Here is a 23,974-nt window from a genome sequence, read left to right on the forward strand (position 1 = left end):
ATTCCTGAATTGAATATTTTAGTGTGACCTGCCAAAATTTGAAAAGGTAAATTAAATTTGATAAAAGGAATAGCTAAATTCTTGAATTTCAACTTTTGAAGAAAATGAGCTTAAGACCTTTGTGCCTTATTCGTATACTTAGGTATTGAGGTGTGTCCTGTAAAGACGAACTGTCTCCTTGGCTTCTTCTTCCACACCCGCTTCCCAGTGCCATGAATCAGTAGTAGTATTGCCTGTATTTACTATGAACATCTCAGCTAGACAAGTAGGAAAAAATAAGCAATGGGTTCTGTTGGAATAAAGTTGCCCAAACATTAATTTTCATTCATAGATAGATCTGAAATGCCCTATTGTTTTCAAACTCTGCGTTCAATTAACCTTGAAGTTGAGTATGCTACTCAGGAAGGTGTGAGTAATGGAATCACAGAAAGTAGAAAACTGTGACTGTGTCAGTAACCTCATGGTCAAAATTGCAAAGGTTTGAAGTATAACTCATTTAAAGGAAACTCTAAAGTTGCCTTTCTTATTGCTTGAAAAACTGTCCTGAAAGTATGAGTTTTCCTCAAGATCTCAATTAGAAAAACAAAAACCCTTCTGTTTTGTGATTAGGAAAGTGAATTTTTTAAAAAGTGGTTGCCATATGTATCATTTCAGAAGGACCCAAAGCCCTAGAAATATTTGTACTGGTTTCAATGTCACTTTGAAATTTGATCAAAATCTTCTGTAAAATGTTTCCTTTCAAATGAAAGCAAATATTTTCTTTGAAAATGGCTGCACTGAAAGTTTTTTATCAAGCTTCTGCATTGGATATATAGCCAATGGTTTTCAACCAGTCTTTACTAATTTCAGAGAACTAGTATTTCAAAGAATTTGTATTCTCCCTGAAGAGTTTGGTATTTTTGCAAGAAAAATTGAAAGAAATGCAACTGACCAAATGTGATATGATTAACTCTTACATGAGTCGTCAATGCAAAGATATTTAGGTATATGTTAAATACAATTTGATATTAAACACAAAATGCCCTTTAAGATGAATCAGGTCCATACCGCTTGCCTTTATCTGCCTGCATTAATTATAAGAATCTTCGTTTCACTTACAATTTCAGGACCTCATACTTTTTTTATGGACCAGGGATTTTATTTTTAGTTCTTTGATAGAGGAAATAACTGCCTGTTAATATTACATGGGGAAGCACAGTAAGTCTGTCAGAGTGAAATGCTGTCAGTTCTTAGAGGAGAACAGTTCCATAAGGGAACAAATCACTTAAAACAAGAGGAAAAAAAAGAAAGAGATGGAACAGCTGTCTCTGGTTCACAGTTTGCAAGGGGAAGGATCACCAAATGTAAATGTTGGAAAACCAGAAAATAAACAAATTTCACAACACACACGCACTGTTCTTTGCATAAAAATTCAGTCTTATGTCTTAGATTTGTGTGATGGCATCATGGCCTGTAACGTTGTGCCTGGGTGCACACTTCCAGGGAAACGCCTGCACTGTTAGCGCAGTGGCAGTTTTGGGAAAGGTGAATGAGTTTCAGCATTCCTCCTTCCTGAGTGCCCAAGTCAGCGTTGCTGTATCACAGGATTGGCATCACATAGCTTCGTGGGTCTGCCTGACTGTGAGTGAGGGGGCTTGCTTCTAGTGTGTACATCTTTAACTTCAGGAAATACACACAGCTTTATGCTGCCTGTCTCTGCTTATTTAGATCTCTTTTACTCCTCGTCCTCAAAAAATGTTTTATATGTGATCATTTGGAAGAATTTTGGGAGAAAAAAACGCATCCTTCATAATTTTAACCTATTCATTCAAAGGCCTGTATTGACAGTGCTTTACCTGTGGATATATTGTAAGTTTATTATATTCTCTGTAAATAATCGTGGAATTTGCTGTTTTCTACAATTTGCATGCAGGCAGACATACAAAGCTATTATTGATATATCTGTTAGTAGCCTAGATATTTATTTGCTGGAAGATAAGCCTGGGCTTATAATGCAGTCTGTTTTGCTAGGTCTGTTCATAACCTTCTCTTTAAAATGTCAACTCCAGACATTTCTATGGTGTCAGAAGGGAAAATGTTGAAGGTTTTAAAGGCTCATCATTCTTAACTATTTTAGAGTTAACCAAAATAAAATAGACAAATATTGCCGTTCTTGAACCAGTTAAAAATTTCCAGCCCCAACTTCTGAAAAACAGAATAAAAAAGTAAAGGTATTTCACAGAGGAATTCCCAGGAATATGAGGTTTACTTTTAGTCATTTTTTAGGAGACAGTCTCATCAGCAATGTGTGGATCTCATTTGATTTTGGTTTGTTTGATTCAACTCCTGAAGTTCATATGTTTATCCAGTATAAGTAGATTTGAAGGATTAAGTTCTAGTTATCCCCTTCTTTCAAAAAGGAGGCTTCATCATTTCGGTCGAGGAGGTGTTGTTGCTTCTTGTGGGAACTGGGAAACAGACAGGAAAAGAGCTCCATGGTGATGAGCCCTGGGTGGGACCCCAGGTGGGAGTCTGTCCCTGCGATCTGTGGCAGATCCGCAGATAAACTAGCGAGTTCTGTTTTCTGATCTCTGGCAGCATGAAATCCATACAATTTTTAAATCTGTTACATAATTTCCAGTGTAAATTCATGTTTAAATACATGAATCAGCTCATCAATAATTCGTAAAACATCATATGCAGCTGCACAGACCTTGGGCTGCTTTTTGTTAGGAACATTTAAACCCAAGTTTTTATGTAATCTTAAGTGGTTAGGTTTCTGATGTTAAATAAATATCTTCTGATTTCTAGCATACATTAGAAGAAGAAGGTTATACTGCTCTCTATGAGGCTTCAAAACCATTTTATTGGTAGCACAGCTATAGCATAGCATGGCCCGTGAGGTAGACTGCTTATGAGAACTGTTGGTAGCTTGTTCTAATGTCACTATATTTGTGTGTCAGTAAAGAATTAAAAAATGTATTTTTGACATGTTGAATTGCAAGAATAATCCCTACCAGTACTGCCCAGTAAGGTTTCATATGGCCTTTTTGCAGACAGAATTATAATTAACACTTGTATGGTTCTGTATTTTATTATTTAACATCGCATATGTGTTGCTTTCATGCCACGTTTTATCTGAATCTGAATTGAACATTGACTAAGTATTTTAGATAAAATGTGTCAAAGGTTTTAAGTATGGTTAAAAAGAATAGGCTATTACATCACGCTAAATATATCTGAAAATGGTGCAACTGAGAAGGCTAAGGGCCCATGTGTTTTGAAGCAAGATGAGAAGCCTGGCTGTCATTGTATCACTAATTTGTCCTCTCTGGTTTTTCACCTATCTCCATGAGGCAGAAGAAGTAAAGACTAGGACATTTGAAGAAGCATACAGTAATATTTTGTTAAGTATTAGTCCACTAAATTCACTGCTTATTTCATCAGTACCTAGCATTCTCTGGTCTCAGTTAGTGTCCTGGGGGTGGGGGGCCCGGGAGGAGAGTTGTAGCACATGGGCTGCAGTTCAGCAGGGAGACACTCCATGGTTGCTCCAGTGTTGCTCTGTTGTGAAAAGCATAAAGCAGAAGGTGGAAACATCCAAATATTGACAGGGAGGTTGTGAGGTGGAGTTCCCATTTTACTCCTAGCAAAGAGCTGACCATAGCAATATAAAAGGCACTGGAAAGTGGCCAGTGGAAATGCTTTCATAGTGCTAGAGTTAAATTAAGGCTTTTGTTGCTATAACTGTGTTGATTTAAAAACACAAATATAATTTTCAGTACTTTTAACCAGCATAACTTTGCTGGTAAACTTTTCTCTGACAATTTGTTGGGTTAGCCTTTAAAAGGGCAAATTTTCTCTATAACATAGACAGAATAATACAAAGGGTTTCCTGTGGCTAAAGATGTGGAGATGGTTCAAGTGGTAAACTCTTCCTAGAATGGCAGCTTACCAAAAAAATGCCATGAGGACCTAAGGAAATATTACGGCAACTTTAGAATCATAGAATCATAGAATCATTTAGGTTGGAAAAGACCTTTAAGATCATCCAGTCCAACCATTAACCTACACTACCAAGTCCACACTAAACCAATCAAGGGTAGACTAGACTAAACCATACTTTACCAACAGCAGCCTTTGGCTTAGGTTTTGACCTCTCATGTGCGCTGTAGGAAGCTGCAACCACAAAAATGTACAAAATCAGAGGCTGAAAGCAGGAAAAAATGGCTGAGCGCATTTGAAGTGCTTGGACAGCTATTAATACACTGCACAAGGCATGACAAATGAGTGTCTGTGTAAATCAATAAAGTTTTCTATAAATGGAAAAATGGTTTAGTATGAATAACAAAGAAGTGCACATGGTAATGGGTGTTGTAGCATTCTGTCAGGGATTTTAAAGTTCACTGTCATAACTTTGTTCCTCTTGACCTTTATTGATGATACCTTCAAAGCATGTTGAGCTGCTAACTTGACGTACAACCTTTAGACCTGCATCTCCTGCCCATGGCAGGGGGGGTGGAGTAGATGATCTTTAAAGGTCCCTTCCAACCCAAACCATTCTGTGATTCTATGATCTCCTCTTCCCTTAGTACAAAATACGACTCTCCCATTTCTTCTTCCTCCCCCCATCCTTTTGTTTTGTCTCAACTCTACCATGGCTGAATAAGGAAAACTGTCTTGTATGTGCTTCTCTTTTATTCATGCCTTCTAGTAGAAAATTCAGTGTTTTAATTCATTTCATTGTGGTTATAAAAGTGTAGAAGATTGTCTGTTGAAGACTTCCTAATAGGCACATGAAATAATTCTTCACTTAAAGACCCCAGTGCACCAAATACATCCTAATTCAGAAATCTTTGGAACAGGCTAGCTAGATAACAAAATGTTGTTGTTCCTGTTCTCTTGACTTAATAAATCAAGGCACAGAAAGGTAAAGTTTAAACTTTTTGAAAAACACTTGAGGGACTTAAATCCAAATCTTATTTTCAAACATAATTTAAACGCTTCAGTTCTCTCTTTCAAGCAGCACACAGAAATGGCTTTTGCAGGATGTTAAGTGAAAGTTGTCCTCTGAAGTGCCACTTAGAGAGGCAAATCTGGAGGAGACATGCATGTCTCATGACATTCTCAGAAATGAGACCTGAGGCAGACATAAGAGTGTGTCTACCACTTCTACCATACACAGGTAAATGTTGAACAAAGTATAGTTAGTAGACAATCCTTAAGCTGTTGTAATAGTCCTCTCTAAAATCATTAAAAACAAAGAGGAGAGAATGAAGAAATCATCCTAAATGTCTGTATCAATATAAGAATATATTTACTAATTGTATATTTATTTCAGCTATTTGTAGTCTGGTGCTATTATTCTTCTGAAAGTTGCCGTGATCTATGTGTGTGGGTGAGGACTGAACCCCCAAAAAAGTCTCAGATTTAGCACAGTGAAACTGGTGGGAGATCTCATGCTTTGACCATGTAAACCCAGAAAAAAAGACTGTGAGCTGGAAAGGAGCAGAGCAGAACCTGCTAATAATGAATATTTTTGGGGAGACATTCCCTCTGTTTTAGGGCAGGGGGGTAGGGGGCTTTTTTTTCTTTTTTTTTTTCCTATGATGCAAAAAGCTGTAGTGTCTTTTGTTGTTCATCAACAAAAAAGTAAGTATGATCACATTAAGGATATATTTTAGATGCATTTTAGACTTCAGGTGAAGATGCATTTTCACAAGAATTTAAAGTTCAGGTGGTTGTACTGCATGAATGGATGCTTCTTGTGTTTTGGTGTTAAGGGTATCCTAAAGCTAATTATCATGACCATTTTAGAAAATTTTCTAAGAATTGAAATTAATTGGCTTGCCTTTACTGATCCAGTATGTAACATGTTTTTAGAAACATGAAAAATGCTAAGGCTGCCGTCTGTCTCCTTGTTCCTTTTATAGCATCATGAACAGCAATTCATTGCGAACAAAGGAACTTCCTCTTGTCCCAAAGGAAAATTAATTAATTTTAAGGAAACATTGTGTAATGTGAAAATAAATATAGTTTATTTCATTGCACCTGACTTGCGTCTACACTCATGGGAAATAAACAGCAGATTCTTACTGACTTCGGCAGGAACAGGACTAGACCTCAGTGCATCAGGCATGTAGTCTGTTACTGGTCTCGAATGAAACAGTGCAAACAGCTGGCCCGTAGGAGAAAATACGGAGTGTTCTTCAACATCTGTGAAGGAGAGAGAAAGCTCTTAGCTGACCTTAAGATCATCATTACTAGGGCTATGTTCTCCATCCTGAGAAAGGGATTAAAATTAGAGTTGACAGTCTCTCGTAATGACTGTATCTTAGCAATGGTATCAATACAAGGCAACCTCTGCTTTATACAAAGTAGTCTGAAGTTTTCACTTTCAAATTGATTTTCCATAAGCTCAGTCTCACTATTCAGAACAAAGTTGTCTCTAATTAAGGCAGCTGAAGGCTGTTTAGCATTATCCAAGTCATGATTGAAATATTTAAATTTTCCAATGTTTGGAGAGAATCTTGTGCAAAATACTTTCTTCCAAATCAGAACTAGGAAGTACCTCTGTTTTGACATTTGTACAATCCTTGAATCTCTAATGATCCAAAAGCAACATGTAATGTTTAATTTAATGGTAAGTTATGCCACTGTTATTTTTGGCTGACTGAATGATGCTGTGCTTTGAGAGCTGACCCCCCAAGAAAAGACATGCTTGCCTGTAGGCGCTGGTGGCAGGCATTGGATGTCATTTGTCTGCGGCAGTTTGCTGGGCTGCGTCACTTTTAGTGTTTGTGAGGCTGAGGGACAGAGGTGGTGGACTTCTATGTGTAACATAAAATAGACATAAATTCCTAGAGGACAGCTATACCTAAAACTAGAAGTCACTGTAGAAATCAGTTGATATCTAAGAGAGTACTGTTCTCAGTAATGTAGTTTTTTTCCTGCCTAGTCCCCTGCTAGGTTATGTCCGGAAAAGTGACTGCATTAGGGGTCAGTACTTCTCTACTACTGCCTCTGGGTGCCCGCAAGTATGCAGTAGCTTTCATGCTGTGAGAAGCGTGGGCTTCTTACTGCAGCTTAGCCTAGTATAAGTATGGCCTGAAAATAAAAATGAAAATAAAATATAATAATGGTTTCCTCCAAGGAGACCTACTTTGCTTAACTGGCAAAAGGTGCTAGAATATGCAATACTGGAAATAGGCAGATTCCTCTGAGCAAAAATTGAGCAGACTTACAATAACATCAAACCTAGTGGTTTCTGTTAAATAAATGAAGGTTTGGATTAGGAGGCAAGGTTTTGAGACCACAAGTGGTATTACAAATTTTCCAAATGAATACTTTTGGGGGAATGAGGATTATTATCAAGTATTCAGTTGCAATACTGAGTGATTTAGTATATCAAGTACTGGTTTTCCCATGTTGTGGGAGCTGGCACAGGATCTTAAGAAAAGTCAGTCAAGTGTTCCCTTCTAGTCCAGTCCTCATTACAAAAATGCCAAATAAATAGGCATGATTTGCTTGGCAATCAAGAAGCACAAGTGTCAAGCGAACACTGACTGCATTACATCCTTTCTCTACACTTTCGAAGCCAGTGGTGTGAAAAAGGGTTTTATTATACAGATGTTTCCACTGTGGCTTGATAAGAGGGGAATGTAGCATTTATTTATAATGCTGTCAAGTTCAGATTTCCTAATTTTGGTAACCTATTTGTAAAGAGATTCAGCTAACAGATCCAAGAAGACTTAGCTTCCATTTTACAGCCTCACAGCATTCAAAAAATGGAGTAAGAGAAATATGGGGGGCTCTCTGGGTATTTTATATAGTACAGCTGTGTGTTGTAGTTCTTTTAGACATCTCTATATGGGAGCAGTCTGCCCTAACTATTTTAGGATAAAATCATACAGTGTATTTTTATGTTGCTGAAAATGAAAATTAAAATAATTAAACCTGTATGTATACCAACATGCGTGAGTTAAAAGTTGTGCAGACTAATCCTTTTAACGATTGCTTCAAAACAGTAAGAAGAGAAGGCTGCAGGGAGACCTTATTGCAGCCTTTCAGTACTTAAAGGGCGCTTAAAAGAAAGATGGGGACAGACTTTTACTAGGGCCTGCACCAATAGGACAAGGGGTAGTGGTTTTAAACTAAAAGAGGGTAGATTCAGACTAGATATAAGGAAGAAATTTTTTACGATGAGGGTGGTAAGGCACTGGAACGGGTTGCCCAGAGAGGCAGTGGAGGTCCCATCCCTGGCACCATCCCAGGCCAGGCTGGACGGGGCTCTGAGCACCCTGCTCTGGTTAAAGCTGTCCCTGGCACTGCAGGGGCTGGGCTGGGTGGGCTCTGAAGGGCCCTGCCCACCCAAAGCATTCTGTGAGTCTATGATAAGAATTTATTTTGGATGGCATTTTAGGGTGATATTCATAGAGAAACATCTGAAAATCTTTTAACTCATAGAAATACATTTTTATGTACCAATCATTTCTTTATTTTTATCAATCAATCTGGAAGAATGTGTCTATAAAAGCAAACTGATAGCTCTATATGATAGCCTCTTCGGTATGGAGGACTATTTACCCCCCAGCTTCTGATTTCTTACTGCTGCTTTTGCTTTTGTGGCTTCTGCTTCTACTTTGCTACTTGCTTCTGCATCTGTACTTTTTGCTGTCTCATCTCACAGTGCTCTCTGCAGGATCACCCATAGACCTTTTATAGCCGCATGTTGAATCCATTGGTAGGTCACATTGTGAAAATATGGTGCAGAGCATTTTACCACCTTTGCTGGCTTTGATTGTACCCTCAAGATAAAGCACAGATTCCATACAGTTGTTTATTTAGGCTTGTAAATAAGTAAACTCTATATGCCCTTGTTTCTTACCTCCCTTTTATTCTTACTGTCTTTCAATATACTGGATAATTATGTATGTTTACTTTTTCTTCCTAGCCGTATTTTTAGGATTTAGCTGAATTTGACGCTGTTGTTAATGAATCAATTTATTGGACTCTGGGATTTTTGTTTTGTTGAATCATTGACTTTTCTTAACAAGGAAGAGACTACTGTGCATCTTGCCATAGAATCTTTCCATACAGTACATTACATTAAATTTTTCTCTAAAATTACAAATGCTAACTATATTTATGACTGTTGCTTTGTATAACCACAATTCTTTTGAAACAGCATTCATGTAACTTTTATAGGTTGACAGAAGGTTAAAGTGAAGCAAGTAATGTAAATTGTATAATAGTTGTAATTATGTGAATGCATTGATTTTGGTGTTACAGTTATGTGATGTGAAGTTATGCATGGGAGGCAGGCAGGTTTCTAGAGCCAGTTGTAACTCATAGATTTTTATATATTGTTTTAGTTTCTCAGTCTTTAAGAGAAAGCTAGTTGAAACTTGCTCTGATGCAACTGTATACAGCACACTTTAGAGATTTTCCTTTTCCAATACTGAAAGAATTCCTAAAGTCAAGTCATAATATATAGAAAAATACATCGATTTACTGTAATTTACATACCAGCTTGTGCCATTTTGAAGTTTGCACTATGCAAAAATATGAGTGTAATGGAAAGTAACGATTGATGAAAGGTATTACTATACAGGAAACTGTATCACATTTAAACTGACATGTGAGAGAAGAAATTTCTGACTTTAAGATTGCATTTAGATGTAGTGAAATACCTCTCTCACTCTTGATATGATAGGAATTGTTTTTCAAGTAAAGACTAATAAATTTATCTGGTTCAGTTAAGGGGTGTAATTCACCAATTAGCTATAGTATGACCAGTACACGTGGAGTTACCCACTGCCTTTTGTTTCCTTTTCATAGTAGCTGCCTCTGCTTCCAAGTGGCTTTCTCAGATAGTAAGTTCACTTTAAACAGAAAAGGGGGAGGAAGAAAAGATATACCAATACCTTCTGTAATGTTTCATTGCCAACGCTATTGCACCTGACAAGATGAGATTGTGGGTATACTTGGAATATCTGCTCTGATATTGTTCTAAATTGTAATGCATGATGTGAATAATCTCATAAACAAATGTTGCTGCTGTTTTTACTCAAAATAGCAACCTGTAGCAAAATAAATTGTATGGTGCTTTTTATTCTGGATCTTAAAGATGTACACACAAAGTAAGCACCCTGCGAATTTTTATGAATTGTCATGTAGTACAAGATACCCTTTGATTAATTTACATATTTATTTATTTATTTATTCTGTTTTACTGTAGGCAGAGAATTCAGCACTGGCTCTGGAAAATGAAAATCAGAGAGAACAGTATGAAAGATGTCTTGATGAGGTAAGGTAGATAAAAAGGTTGTTCTTACCTGGTACTATAATTAAATGAATAGAAATGAATCTCTCCCTCTCTTACAAGCTTGACATTGTTCTGCAATTTTCTAGTATTACCTCATTCTAATTAATTCCAGGAACATGTGTCTGGTAGTCATAGATATTGTTCTGCATGACCTCTGCTGTAAATCCTGTTTTGACCATATCTCTTCACCGAAAAGTTGATGTCCCTGTGACCAATATTTGGAACTGGTTTGGTTTCATTAGGAGGCGAACATGATAACTTGCCTATTAGGTTTTGTGTACTCCTTCTTTTCTGTAGAGTGCAACACAGGTGGCGCTGGCTTCTTCCATCAAAAATCCCCAAGCTTTTGTATGTAACATATTCTGTAACCAGGGAATTTAGTCTCTCAGCTTCCCCTTAGGGTTACATACACAGCTTTTTATGCTGTTTTTTTTCTAGCTGTTGGCTTACTTCTACTACATGGCTCAGCTTCTGATCAGACCTTCCAGTTACAGCTACAATATAACTCACCCATCAGTTACTGTCTGAGCACTCCAGTGATGCTTACCCTTCCAGAAATGTCTAGTATCTCCTATTGCATGCAGCTTTCTCCATATATATACTGATGCTTACTTGTTCCTCCTATTTATCCTGAAATAAGGCTCTGCAGCATACACAAAAGCTTAAAATAGTTTTAAGACTTTTAGTAGCTCGAAGAGTTGCTTGGTAGAAATCGTTTACCTGTTCCATAATAAGAATGCGTAGTAGCATAAGTAATTAGCTAACAGGCGAACAAAACAAAACAAAAACTACACCAGCATCTCAGCTGTACCTTTGAGAAAAGAGTGCATGAGTGTGCAAACCACACATAGCAGATGACAATTCATGTCTTCATACCAGCTTTTTAAATTTTTAATCAGCATTTGCTGAAGTATTGCTGGCATGAACAATATATCTCTGGTACAAGAAGCCTCCAGTTTAGTGCAGATTTTCATCAGCAAATTGGCACGTTTGCCACTATAGCATATTTTTATCAGGGAGCTGGAGTAAAAGATTTGCAGATACACTTTCCCACTAGGTTATGCTCTGTCTATTCTGTGGTACTGGGATACCGGCAGGCCCTTGGTCTGTATTGGCCTGAGTCACTCCATTCAGTGCACAATTGAATTGTATTTGCATATCTTGGTGATAAGGGTGAAATTACCATATAGTTACTAACTTTACTTTAAATTACAGAGTTTAACTTCAAATTATTTTCTGATTGTCTAGGACAAAATCTGCCTACATAATTAATTTTGGAAATGAGTAAAGCACCATAATTGTCCATTCCAGCAAAACACTCCATACAGATTATAAGGACAGAAGATACGTTTTTATTGTGTTTGCAGTAACATGATGGATTTCTGATCCAGGGCTGTGTTTTTTACATGCTGTTACAGTTTAAAGAGCAAATAATTAGATCAAACTATGCTCTGAACTCTATTATCTTCAACATTATGTTGGCTGTTTTCAGTTCTTCTATATTATCACAGCTGTATCTGTCTTCTCCCACTGTGTCAACTTTTTCGGGAGAAAGTGCTTGTCATCACCTGTGTTTTTGTGCTTCCCTGCTTTGTTTTTTATTTGCTTATCTTCTTTTTTTTGTCTTCTGTTTTGTGTGCAGTGACCTCTATTGTCCTTCCCCATGGCTTGATATTGCTTTTTTCTTGTCCTTCCCCTTTCAGCCCCTGCAGTGCTTTGGCAGTGGCACTGTAACCAGCATTGTTTTAGTGGACATAAACTCGGACCTAATCCTTTCCGATCACTGAGGTGAAGTTGTTGCCAGTGACTCAGGCAACAAAACCATATTTAATAATTGCAAGTTCTGCAGGAGTCCCTGGTTAGCACCCATCTGAGCACATTCGCTTGGTGGAGCTTCACAAGAAATTGCTGTTCTCACCCTACTTCATTATAGTAACAATAAGGAGAATAGGAGATGAGACATAAATGTAATTAGTGAATAACCCAATCGATGATTGTGAGAACCTTCACTTCCAAACAGAGCCTTCTGAGGATGTGTTGTATGTGACAAAGTCCTTTCCAAACAGGGTTTCGTACTGGAGATCTTAAAAAAATAGAATGCTTTTCCTAAATATCTTTATGAAAAAAAAAAGAGTCTTCCACTTGAAAATTTCTTTCCTTTAAGACTTTAAGTCTCATGCTTCTTCTGTTCGTAACTCACCTTACACCAACCCCACTTCTTGAAGGTGAAAATCTCTTCAGGCCTTCCTTAGTTTGGGCTTCAGGACTTCTTCACCGGTTTTTAGAAGCAGTTGTGTCCTCTACAGCTATGTATCTGTCTGTGCTGCGGCTCCATTTTGCCCCAGGAAGACCTGATAGGTTTAAAGGGATGAAGACAGATATTCCTGAGAACGCAAGGCTGTGATAACACCCAAACGTCAGACAGCTAAGCCTGCCACCAAAAAATTTGAGTGCTTACTACAACCATTATTTTAATTTTGCCTCTGAATTCCGATTAGTTAAGAGTGTATTGAACCTCTCCTGGGCTGATATACAAGGAGCACTGACCTCCAAAGCTAATACCTAGCCATTCTGGCTAGTTACATGTTTGGGATGCTTGACAGGCCCTTGAGGTAATGAAGGTTGGGAACATCATTTGATAACTATTGGGAGAATGCTGCCATCTTTCACTCATCACTGAGCATCCTCCAATTGCAGATTCTCTCCCCTGAGCACAGGCAAACTCTGCTCAGGGCACTCAAGCGTCCTTTAATCTGGCCACCCTCCCAACAGTGTCCCTGCTTGGTCCCTCAGGCCTTTACAGCCATGTGATGAGGACACTTGCTATGCACAGTGTGCTTTCTGCTGAGGTGTTAGTGGTCATGAAGCTGCATATGAAAGTAGTAAAAATAACCACCACGATTTTCTGTCTATGTGTGACAAAAAGATACCAGAGCTGAGTTTTTAAAGCTATGCCTGCCATTATTTTCTCTTTTTTCTTTTTTTATCAATGATTTTACATAGTTCTTTTCATTCATATAATGTCCCACATTTAGTATTGTATGAATGCTTGCACCTGTGACTTAAAAATGCATGCTCTGTAATCATTTTCATGGTAAAATTCAGTGAAACTCAAATGTTATGGAGATGAAATCTGAAAAGAATATGGGTCAAGCTGAAGTGAGTCCTTTACGAATTTTAATAAATATTCACTGAATTTTAAAGTAATTGTCCATCTCTGAAGTGTATATATAAACAGCTTTAGAACAGTATTTGGAAGAAGGTGTCACTGAAATGTTTCAGTACTTCATAAATAAACAAAGAGCTCATTTAATTTCAGAAATACCCCATAAATGTATCTTTCTGTCTCTGAAAAATTTAATGCAGAAACCAGGATTGTCTTCTTGTACCTTTGGGGTTTGAGGTTAACATGCTTAATCCTAGTTTCCTATCCTGGAATTCAGCTGTCAGTTTATTGGTAAGTGGTAACGTCACGTTTATTCACATCACTGTGCCAGCTGAGATTTCTGTCAAGCTTCGCCATACTTACAGGCAGGAAGTTGTGCAACTTAGGGTAGATGATATTTTTGCTGATGTTTTAAGAATTAGCTAGTCAAAAATACAAACTTATCTTAAAAAGGCATTCTATTTTTAAGATTTGAGTAAAATATAAGACTTTTCATTTTAGTACGCTTGAAATGTCTTTGTGCGTATGAAACTGTATGTTAAAGGCAGGTGTGTAAAATCTCAGTACTTGTAAAAGGTATAATAGGTGTTACACTAGGGTCCCTTTTCTTTGATTCGGTTTTTTTATACCTTTTCTCTTAAGACTACTTTATAACATGTATATGTAAACATAATTGTGTAAGGAAAAAGTGAAGTTGGATCTTTTATCTCTTTTACTGCAATCCACAAAAGGAAACCTCCCCTAAAGATCTTGGCTATTAAATTCAAAGGAAAGGCAGGCAGTGTGAAGGCAAGCAGTGTCATCTCCTACAATAATAGGAGACTAAGGAACTGGCCATCTCTATTCTATTCCTTGTTTCACCTTGATTAACTGCATGAATCACAGGTCAAGTCATTTTACAGCCTGCTTTTTACTGGAATTGAGCTGCAGTTCTGCCTTGTATCAGTGGGAATTTCACATATTCTGCATCTCAGAAGTCAGACCCTCTGCCTTCAACGGTCTCAGTTTCCTCAGTTTTTGGAAGTTGTGACTATCAGTTTTGTAGTGCTGGCTTATGTTATTCATTCATATCCATGGTGTCTCTTGATACGTGTAAGTAAAAATGAAGTAGATCTGCTAACTTAGCAGTTCATTTCTGCCTGGACGCTAGGACTGCTCTAGGCGTGGAATGGCAACCTCATTTGAAATGCAAAAGTTTGGATATGATTCCACTTACTGACTGCTAAATTAATTAGTAACTGCAGAACATTTTACTGAAGGCTTCCCACCTCTGTTCCTGATGAAAACCAAGAATGCAGACCTGAAAATCTTTGAATGGTAATAGCAACACAGTTTGCCAAGTCGCTAGATGCTAGAATAAAGTAACCTCATTGTGTAAAGAAACTAGTTACATATCTCATTGAGATCTATGGGAGCTATGGATCGCTGGCAGGTACTTTCATTTAGATACCTAACTTCATACACTCAAAGCTGGAAAATCTGTCACATATGCATTGGCAAGTTCAGTTTTTTCCCATTTGGAAGATTATGCCATTTATGCTCCTCTATGTGATATATCATAGAATCATAGAATGGTTTGGGTTGGGAGGGACCTTAAAGATCACCTAGTTCCAACCCGCCTGCCATGGGCAGGGACACCTTGCTCAAAGCCCCATCCAACCTGGCCTTGAATTTTTCCAGGGGTGGGGCATCCACAACTTCTCTGGGCAACCTGTTCCAGTGCCTCACCACCCTCATCGTGAAGAATTGCTTCCTTATATCTAATCTAAGTCTACCCTCTTTCAGTTTACAGCCATTACCCCTTGTCCTGTCACTACATGCCCTTGTAAAAAGTCTGTCTCCAGCTTTCCTGTAGGCCCCCTTCAGGTACTGGAAGGCCACAATAAGGTCTCCTCGCAACCTTCTCTTCTCCAGGCTGACCACCCCCAACTCCTTCAGCCTGTCCTCGTAGGAGAGGGGCTCCAGCCCTCAGATCATCTTCGTGGCCCCCTCTGGACCCGCTCCAACAGGTCCATGTCCTTATGTTGGGGACCCCAGTGCTGAACACAGCACTCCAGGTGGGGTCTCATGAGAGCAGAGTAGAGGGGCAGAATCCCCTCCCTCGACCTGCTGGTCACGCTTCTTTTGATGCAGCCCGGGATACAGTTGGCTTTCTGGGCTGCAAGTGCACATTGCCGGCTCATGTTGAGCTTCTCATCAACCAACAACCCCATTAAAAAAAAAAAGCTATGGGAGTAATTTTGTAGGCTATTCTGTTGGGAGTGACTGGTGCACACTTCAAAGAACCTTTTAGTTCTTCCTTGGTAAAGTAACTCCATGTCAAAAAGTAAAGAAATAATGTATTTGATATGGTTTGTTCAGTTTTCAGGTAGAGCAAACAGATGTTAAAAGTATGTGCCAGAAGGAACACTGTCAGATGTAGACCCTGAAAGCCTATAGGGCAAGGCACATGTTTTTTCAAAACTGTAACTTATTTACTTCTGTTGGTTATTACTGTTCTAATATTAGTCTGTGTCTTCTGTTAAATCATGTCTAGAGCTATTTTATGGGGCCATTGTTCCATGGGCTGCCTTAAGTTAGGGACCAATTTGGAGAAAAAAATTGATACTAAGCAATTTTTTCAGAGTATGACTCAAGTGTAACTTCTGGATCTAACAAAAATGAATTATTTACAGAAATGAATTACGTTCAACTGTTTCCTCACAACTCAGTTGGTTTTTTTTTTCTTTAATTTGCCAAGAGTAAGAAGAATCAGTGCAGATTTGGTGATACTTGCATATGCTTTACTGTAATTTCTGAAAGCCAAAACCAAAACAGAAATCATAACTACTGTCTCTTTTTTCACAGAGTGAGATCTCTGGTTGCTCTGCCTAAATGCATTTAGCAAAAATATAGGCAAACACATTGTGTGATAACATACGTATATATAGTTTTAAATTACATTAGAAAAGTAACATACAAGTTAGACTTTGTCAACAGAAAATCTTATCTCAGTCCCTCTTTCTGTCCCTCCTTCTTCCCCTTCCCTGCCCCTATGCCTGCCGGTAAATATAAATTAGAAAGGATGTATAAAATAAGTAACTTCAGAAATTCCCTGTTGAATATATAGTTCTACAAATCAATGGTGTGTAATCTCATTCAAGTCAATTATGCTATGTGGTGTGAATGCCTTCCAACCACATTCTGATGACAGTAGGTACTTTAATTTTCTGTGGCACTTTATGGTTTCTGCTTGTCATGATAGATATACCATTTTGTCAATATTGAATCAAGAAACAATTAAACTTCATGAAAACATTCAGGACTCCATCCTCGGCTGGTAAAAGTCAGCTCTAGTGAATGCAGTCAATCTGTGCTGATGCACACCAGCTGCATATAGGACTGTGAAATTTTAATCTAGTCTAAAGAAGAGATGACAGAAGTTAACAAAATGCCCATCATGTCATACTGCAATTGATAGAATACACGTTTGATTGTAATGAGGGCTAGGATAGAAGTACTTGATGTGCATTTCATGTGTTCTTACTAGTATTATCTGATGAAAACACTAGTAAAAAATGAAAATACTAGTAAAAAATGAAAATACTAAAATTGGTGGTGGTTGTAGATGGAAAGTGGAGTGTAAAGCCGCAAAAGAAGGTATCGTTATGCATAAACACACATGATAACATACTTAAACTATTTAATTTATTTATTTCAGGTAGCAAATCAAGTTGTTCAGGCTCTACTTACTCAAAAGGTAAGTTGTGGTTTGGGTATTGTGGTGTAACTTAAAGTTTGCAGATGTTCGTTGTTCATTTGAGAGATATATATTCTTATATTGTATACATTTTTTAAACGATGTTCACACATTTAATTACCAAGGCTGCCACATGTCAGGACCAAAGTCAAGTTTTCTGTAATCCAAGTGAATAAAAATCTGTGAGACTGTACATCTTTAAGGCTTGATCATATAGGACCCATATCCAATTTTTATTTTTTACCTATATTGAGACAATAGCAACTGAAAATCCTTCCTCCAAATGGTGCTTTTTCCATTCCCTATCCGTAACGAGTTATGTCTTTCCCACAGTCCATTCCTGTGGAATGTAAAACAGATAAACTACAGTGCATGTCAATAGCTGGCACACTCACTCACATTCAGTGGAAGGAAGGACTTCCTGGTGTGGGCCTGTGCTTCCCTGAGTAAAAGAGAAGGCTCTGTGTATAGAATGGGAATTCTGCTACTCTACTTGCGGGCTGGGAACCAGCAATAGAAAACGTGTATTTTGTCTTAAAAAACATTTTGCTGTCCTCCTGCTCCATTCTCCTGGGTAAGCAAGGGAAGTATTGCACAGGCAAAATTCTTGTAGGGTGATTGCAAACCTGGCAGAATGAAAAGGTTCTCTGTGGCTTCTGTGAAGGTCAGTTCTGGATCAAGTCATGGCTGACGTTTCTGTTCTCACTCCCAACAGCTGTGTGGTTGTTTCAAGTAGAACCTAAGTGGGAGGAGTAAAATTAAAAATTAGCTTGCTAAAATGAAGAAGTGATCTGGAAAAAAAGTAAGATGAAATTAAACAGGGAGAAAAGCAAGGTAATACATATAAGCAGAAATAATCAGCTGCCCAGAAGAGAGTAGGGAATAACTGGTAGGAGAATTCTACAAAAAAGTGGTCTTTGAGTTGAACGTAATTCCATGATGTCATTTTGTTGGTTGGGGTGAGAAGACAAACAAAATATAGAGATCTATAATAATAAGCTATGAACCCTTCAATATTCGTGAAATTATCCTTTGTGAGGTCTAGACCACTTGATGAATGTGGCATTATTAAATTCTTTGGATCATTTAGCTTTAAAAAGACGAGTCTGAAAGAGGCATAAATACAGTCTTTTAGTGCAGATAGCACAAAGAAGAATATAAACTGTTTTGTCTACACTGAATGACAGGACAAGAAATAATGTTCTTAAAATGCATCAAGAAACACCAAGTTAAGATAATCAAAAACCTCTGCCACACGCCCAAAAGCTTTCTAGATGCAAATATAGCAAAGTACTGGAGTAGATTTTGGAGAGTGGCTCCAAAGCCTCCGTTATGGACATCATTCAGAACAGCACAACACCCCCACAAAAGGGGGGAGCAGGGACTGAGGGTGACAGCTGGGCAGGCAGGATGCTAAGCACCAAGTGTGAGGATCAGGCCTGGAGGCACTGACCAGGGCCAGCCTCGGGCCCCTGTTCGCTGGGCAAGTCCACGGGGAGGAGGCAGGTCTGAGCAAAGCCAAGCCGGGGGGTCAGGACGCAGCTCAGGACCGAGGAGGCAGGAGGCTGTGTCTGGGCGTAGCTGCAAGGTGGCTGCTGCATGGCTCAGACATGAACAAGACGACCTTGAATTCTGCCAACTCCTAAAAGTGGGGAGTCTGCCCTGACAGCAGGATAGACAAACATCCGCACCCATAAACATCTGCACCTAAGTGAATGGTAAATAGGTGCAGAAGGTTGCATTTGGCTACCTGCACATCAGGGAGAAGGTTGGATACCCTTCTCAGCTCCTTACAGGGCAGATTTTTTGTGAATCAATTTTATGATATTCTGGATAGATTAAAAGATGCGCAGGGAGATGTTCTGATCCCCTTAAGTCTGCTCTTGGGTATCCTGCCCTGAAGACAGAGATGTCCAGGTGACCCGTAGGTGAGTGATGCAAGACTCTGGAGGGTGCAGGTGCCCATTATATGGATAACACATTCCTGTGGCCCAGGCTAGCATCAGGAATCCAGAACTAATAACGTTCCCTAAATCCCTTCACCTGCAGTTGTGGACACAAAACAGCGACGCAGCTGTTACCGCAGGTCAGGGATGAAAGTATCATAGTTCAATCCCGTGGTTTTTTGATGCACCACAAAGCCTTTTACTCTAGAAGAGGGATATTGCCTTACAGCAACTGGAAGTGTTGTAGCTTGGAGGTGATTTGTGCAAACCACAACACATGGGGAAGCTCGCACTGCTGCTGTCTGTGCTGTATAACTCTTCCTGTACTCTGTATACACATGTGCTCTATGGTCTGTGTATCATCAGAGGGCTGCAGTCTGCAGAGTTATTGCTGTAACACCTTTCAGAAACATAAATTCAGCTCTTTTTCAAAAAATCCCAAATCTGCGTTTCAATACAGCTTAAATGGAAATGGAGGCATTTTCTCGTATTAATACACACCAAATCGTCATCCACATTTTGTAATATAAAACCATATGTGATTAAATATTTACCAGAGGGTTAATCTCAATATATTAATCTCTAGCTTGGGAATATTATGGTTGTTTCCCAAATGAAGAGAGGAGCTTCCTGAGTCCCTTTGCAAAGGCGTCAGACATTTTGATGACTACATACTTTCTCAGTAATTAATCCTCCTAAACCTGTAGAAACCAAGGAGTTCATATGAATACAATAAAACCAGATTTGAATACATTTAATAAAGTGATTTACTTAGTATTGATGAGATTTAACAGCTGCTTACCTATTACTGAGTAATAACAGCTAATTTAATATCCATAGAAAGAGGAAAGAGGGTACTCTTCTAAATGCTAATGAATATTAACTGTTACAGTGCTCCTGACACCATTCATACCAGTCCTTTTATAAGAAAAGACAGGAACACAATAGCATATAATAAAGAGGAAATTGGACTCCTCACACCAGTCCCAAATAGGTAGATATCAGAATCCAAATAGTAACTAGTAAACAGATAAATCTGCCGTCGTGCAGCTAAGCAGTAAGACAGAGCCAGTCATGCCACAGTGAGATAACACACCTCTGGGGCATAGGGAGACATGAAGAAAAGCTGAGAGCTTTCAGAAAATGGAGAAGAGTGATTTTATACAGTAACGCACACTGCGTAGGCTTTGCTGTGAATTTGAAATTGTCCCTCAAGGACTAATTTTTGTTTAAATTAAGTACATGCTGTAATGTAACGAATAAAGCACTGTGTACTCGCCAGTATGTGGAAAGACTGTGATTCCACTGAGAGATTCTGGTGACACAAATTGAGTGATCAAAGCTTGAGTGATTCATCAATGTCACTGAAACCTTGAAATGGAATTACAGTCTTAAATGTGCACTTTTCAAGTATATAATTTGTTACAATACATATAGAATTTCTCTAATATGAGAAGCTTTTTTTTACTGTGACTATGGAGAAACTATATTAAATTGAGATTTGTGCTGAATTAGCCACACAGCAAAATTTCACAATTCTATGTAGCAAAATTATATGGATTTTTTACCACTTACTAATAGAAAATTTTACCTCTGGGAAATTTAAGAAGTCAGAAAAACAATGAAATTATTTGAGATAAACCTGTATCCTCTGATACCGGAAGCATCCATTCTTTCTCCTTCCACCCAAAGACTTTTCATATCACATGAGATGATAGGAGTGCTGGGCACTGGATTTTTTTTTTTTTTTTGTCTTTTTTTTTTCCATGTAAGACCTGGATCAGCCGTTTGAAATTTGAGTTACACCACTTAACGAAATTGTTTTGTAATCTCAGTATCTGCTGTTTGCATATTACCCTCCTCCACAGGAGTGTATTCAGGAGAACAGTTTTTTACTCTGGGTTCTGTATGAAAGTTATTTCTCCTTTTTCACCAATGAAATAAAAAAAGAAGTGAATTAGGTGTAAAAACAGAAGAAGCATCTTCAGAGGAAGAGCAGCGTATTTCTGGAACCTCTAAAGAGGGCATTGAATCCCATTTTGGAGAAGAGTGAGTCTCATATTGAAGAGAAGAAGTAAGAATAGAGAGGTGCTCAGCTATTACTATAGTGAAACCATAGGAATACCTTAGATATCTGGGAAATTGCTATCTTAATAGCTGGTCATTTTGCCCACAGGAGAGGAATTACATGCTTCACATGTTTGGTAGTTGTATTAATTGGTAATTTTAGGATTTCAACTTTCTAAACTCAGACTTTATTTTACCAAAATACTGCTACCTTAATGTGCCTCATTTCTCCTCTGGACTATGTGTGGCATTACCATTGGCACAGTTTATAGCATCTGGGCGGGTAATCTACTATCTTATATTTCAATTTTTACAAAAAGTCTAAAGTTTGAAACATAAATCTTATGGTTTTAAAACTGTAAGATAGAAGGTTTTGAGCAGAGGCATTGCTAAGATTTAAATTTTTTTCTACATTGTCAGTTTCTGTGAATAATTCTTCCCTGTCAGTGCACTTAGTAGTGTTGAAATGTTGAACACTGTTGTAACAGCCAAGGCCCTGTTTTAAATTCTCTGATTATTTGTGAAAGGCAGATAATGATGGGTCTTGATGCTTGCAGTTTCCTAATAGAGATTGCCTTGTGTAAGCCCAGAGATAAGAGGTCTCACTGACAGAAATCAAAGCGTTAGAGCTTTACAAAACATCAAACCCAAGATTTTTTGGGGGTCATGTTGGAAGGCTCTAGCAATTTTACTTGAACAGCCACTTGACAGCCACCTAACACAAATATTAAGAAACTATCAAGAGAAAATAACTGGATTCATCCAGTAGTATCATAAAATCTGATACACACTACATGCATAAAAGGATGTTCACAATTTTCTGAAAGTCTCAAGATGAGCTTATTTTATTGTGTGTTCACCTCTTATAAACGCAGTGCTGGTTACAGTGGAGACTAGAGCAACTGTGGGCAAGAATTTAAGCTACATCTGACTACAATTTCCTCCTCTGAGTTGTCTTCTCATAAGGCTAGGACATCATGTTGATAATGGTAATGACAGTGCAGCATACGGGGATCCAGAGGACTGTTTCTCCACCTTCGTATGGTGGGAAGTAATATCAGCTAGGCAATAACATGGGGCAGCAACTGTCCTAAATTTAAAGGAATATGCAAAAGTGTTTTGGAGATTTAAAATTTTTTTATGGCAGCAGCTTATTATTTTTTGTATGTAATCTTTATTAGGAGACCACTCTTCCTGATTTATGAAGCTCTCGCACCTCAGAGTGGACAACTGCACAAATTATGCTGGAAGGCTGAGTGTCAGATTCTGTTCTCTCTCCAAAATCCTCTTTCTGATAAAATCCTGTATTTCCTTCAAGTGGCCAGGAAAAGCAGGTCTTACATTAAAGATAGATAGATAGATAGGTAGGTAGGTAGGTAGGTAGGTAGGTAGGTAGATAGATAGATAGATAGATAGATAGTAGATATTTGCTGTATCTGAAAGCCATTATGGCTTGTTCACAATGAACCTGACTCAGCCTTGGCTAAAAGACCCGTGTCTTTCAGTTTCAACAGTAATGTGCTGTGTCTTAAGATGCAGAGGTTTTTCACTCCACCTCTGCTTCTAATGGCCTATTTTAAGGCTTTTTGGTACCTCATGTTGGAAGTGTCAGGCAGGATCATACTAACACATGTGTTTGGTGCACCAACGTCTTACTATGGCCTAGCCAGCTCTACAGTGGCAAGTCACAGTGGGGAAGATACAGACCATCCACAGTATGCCAGCCAGAAGTGCTGACTTGGTTATTCCAGAAAAAGCAAAGGGGATCATACTTCAGAAGAGTACCTTGAAGGCACAGTACCACTTTGAACTTCTTCCTGGTTTGGTATAGCTTATGCTTTTTCCTTAGCTCATGTTTATTACAATATTCATATCTTAATTGCTGCTTTCTGCTTTGTGTCAGCTGCAAAATGAAACTCATTGCTAGCAAAGTCACTTTTTATACTAATAGAAAACTCCAGAAGAGTGTGTCAGGTCCTGATTTATGAAGCTCTGTTTCTACTGAATAATAATAATAATAAGAAGAAGAAACTACTGTTTCTTATTACAAGATTTTTTAAATGTTATCCTGTGATGATCAAACAACCAGAGAAAATGAAGTAGCACATTTTTCTGATTTGTACTATTTTAAAAGTTGCATATGTATTTCTTAGAATCATAGAATCATAGAATCGTCTAGGTTGGAAAAGACCTTTAAGATCATCCAGTCCAACCATTAACCTACACTACCAAGCCCACCTAAACCAATCAAGGGCAGACTAGACTAAACCATATCCCGAAGTGCCACATCTACCCGTTTTTTGAACACTTCCAGGGATGGGGACTCCACCACCTCTCTGGGCAGCCTCTTCCAATGCCTGACCACCCTTTCCGTAAAGAAATTTTTCCTAATTTCCAGTCTAAACCTCCCCTGGTGCAGCTTGAGCCCATTTCCTCTCGTCCTATCGCTAGCTACTTGGGAGAAGAGACCAACACCCACCTCACTACACCCTCCTTTCAGGTAGTTGTAGAGAGCGATAAGGTCTCCCCTCAGCCTCCTCTTCTCCAGGCTAAACAACCCCAGTTCCCTCAGCCGCTCCTCATAAGACTTGTTCTCCAGACCCTTCACCAGCCTTGTTGCCCTTCTCTGGACACGCTCCAGCACCTCAATGTCTTTCTTGTATTGAGGGACCCAAAACTGGACACAGTATTCCAGGTGCGGCCTCACCAGTGCCGAGTACAGGGGGACAATCACCTCCCTGCTCCTGCTG

At 38.5% G+C, this 23,974-nt stretch overlaps 1 protein-coding gene across 1 annotated transcript in view; it reads left to right on the top strand.

Annotated features, from left to right (window-relative positions):
• NCKAP5 (NCK associated protein 5) overlaps positions 1–23,974 on the top strand; it is a 385,499-nt gene that overhangs the window by 267,972 nt on the left and 93,553 nt on the right. The window contains exons 7-8 of the mRNA XM_075710363.1: positions 10,220–10,288; positions 17,173–17,211. Of these exons, the coding sequence (XP_075566478.1) occupies positions 10,220–10,288; positions 17,173–17,211 (108 nt within the window). The remainder of the gene's footprint in view (positions 1–10,219; positions 10,289–17,172; positions 17,212–23,974) is intronic.

Source organism: Pelecanus crispus, chromosome 5 (genome assembly GCF_030463565.1).
Source record: "Pelecanus crispus isolate bPelCri1 chromosome 5, bPelCri1.pri, whole genome shotgun sequence".
Lineage (NCBI taxonomy): Eukaryota > Metazoa > Chordata > Aves > Pelecaniformes > Pelecanidae > Pelecanus > Pelecanus crispus.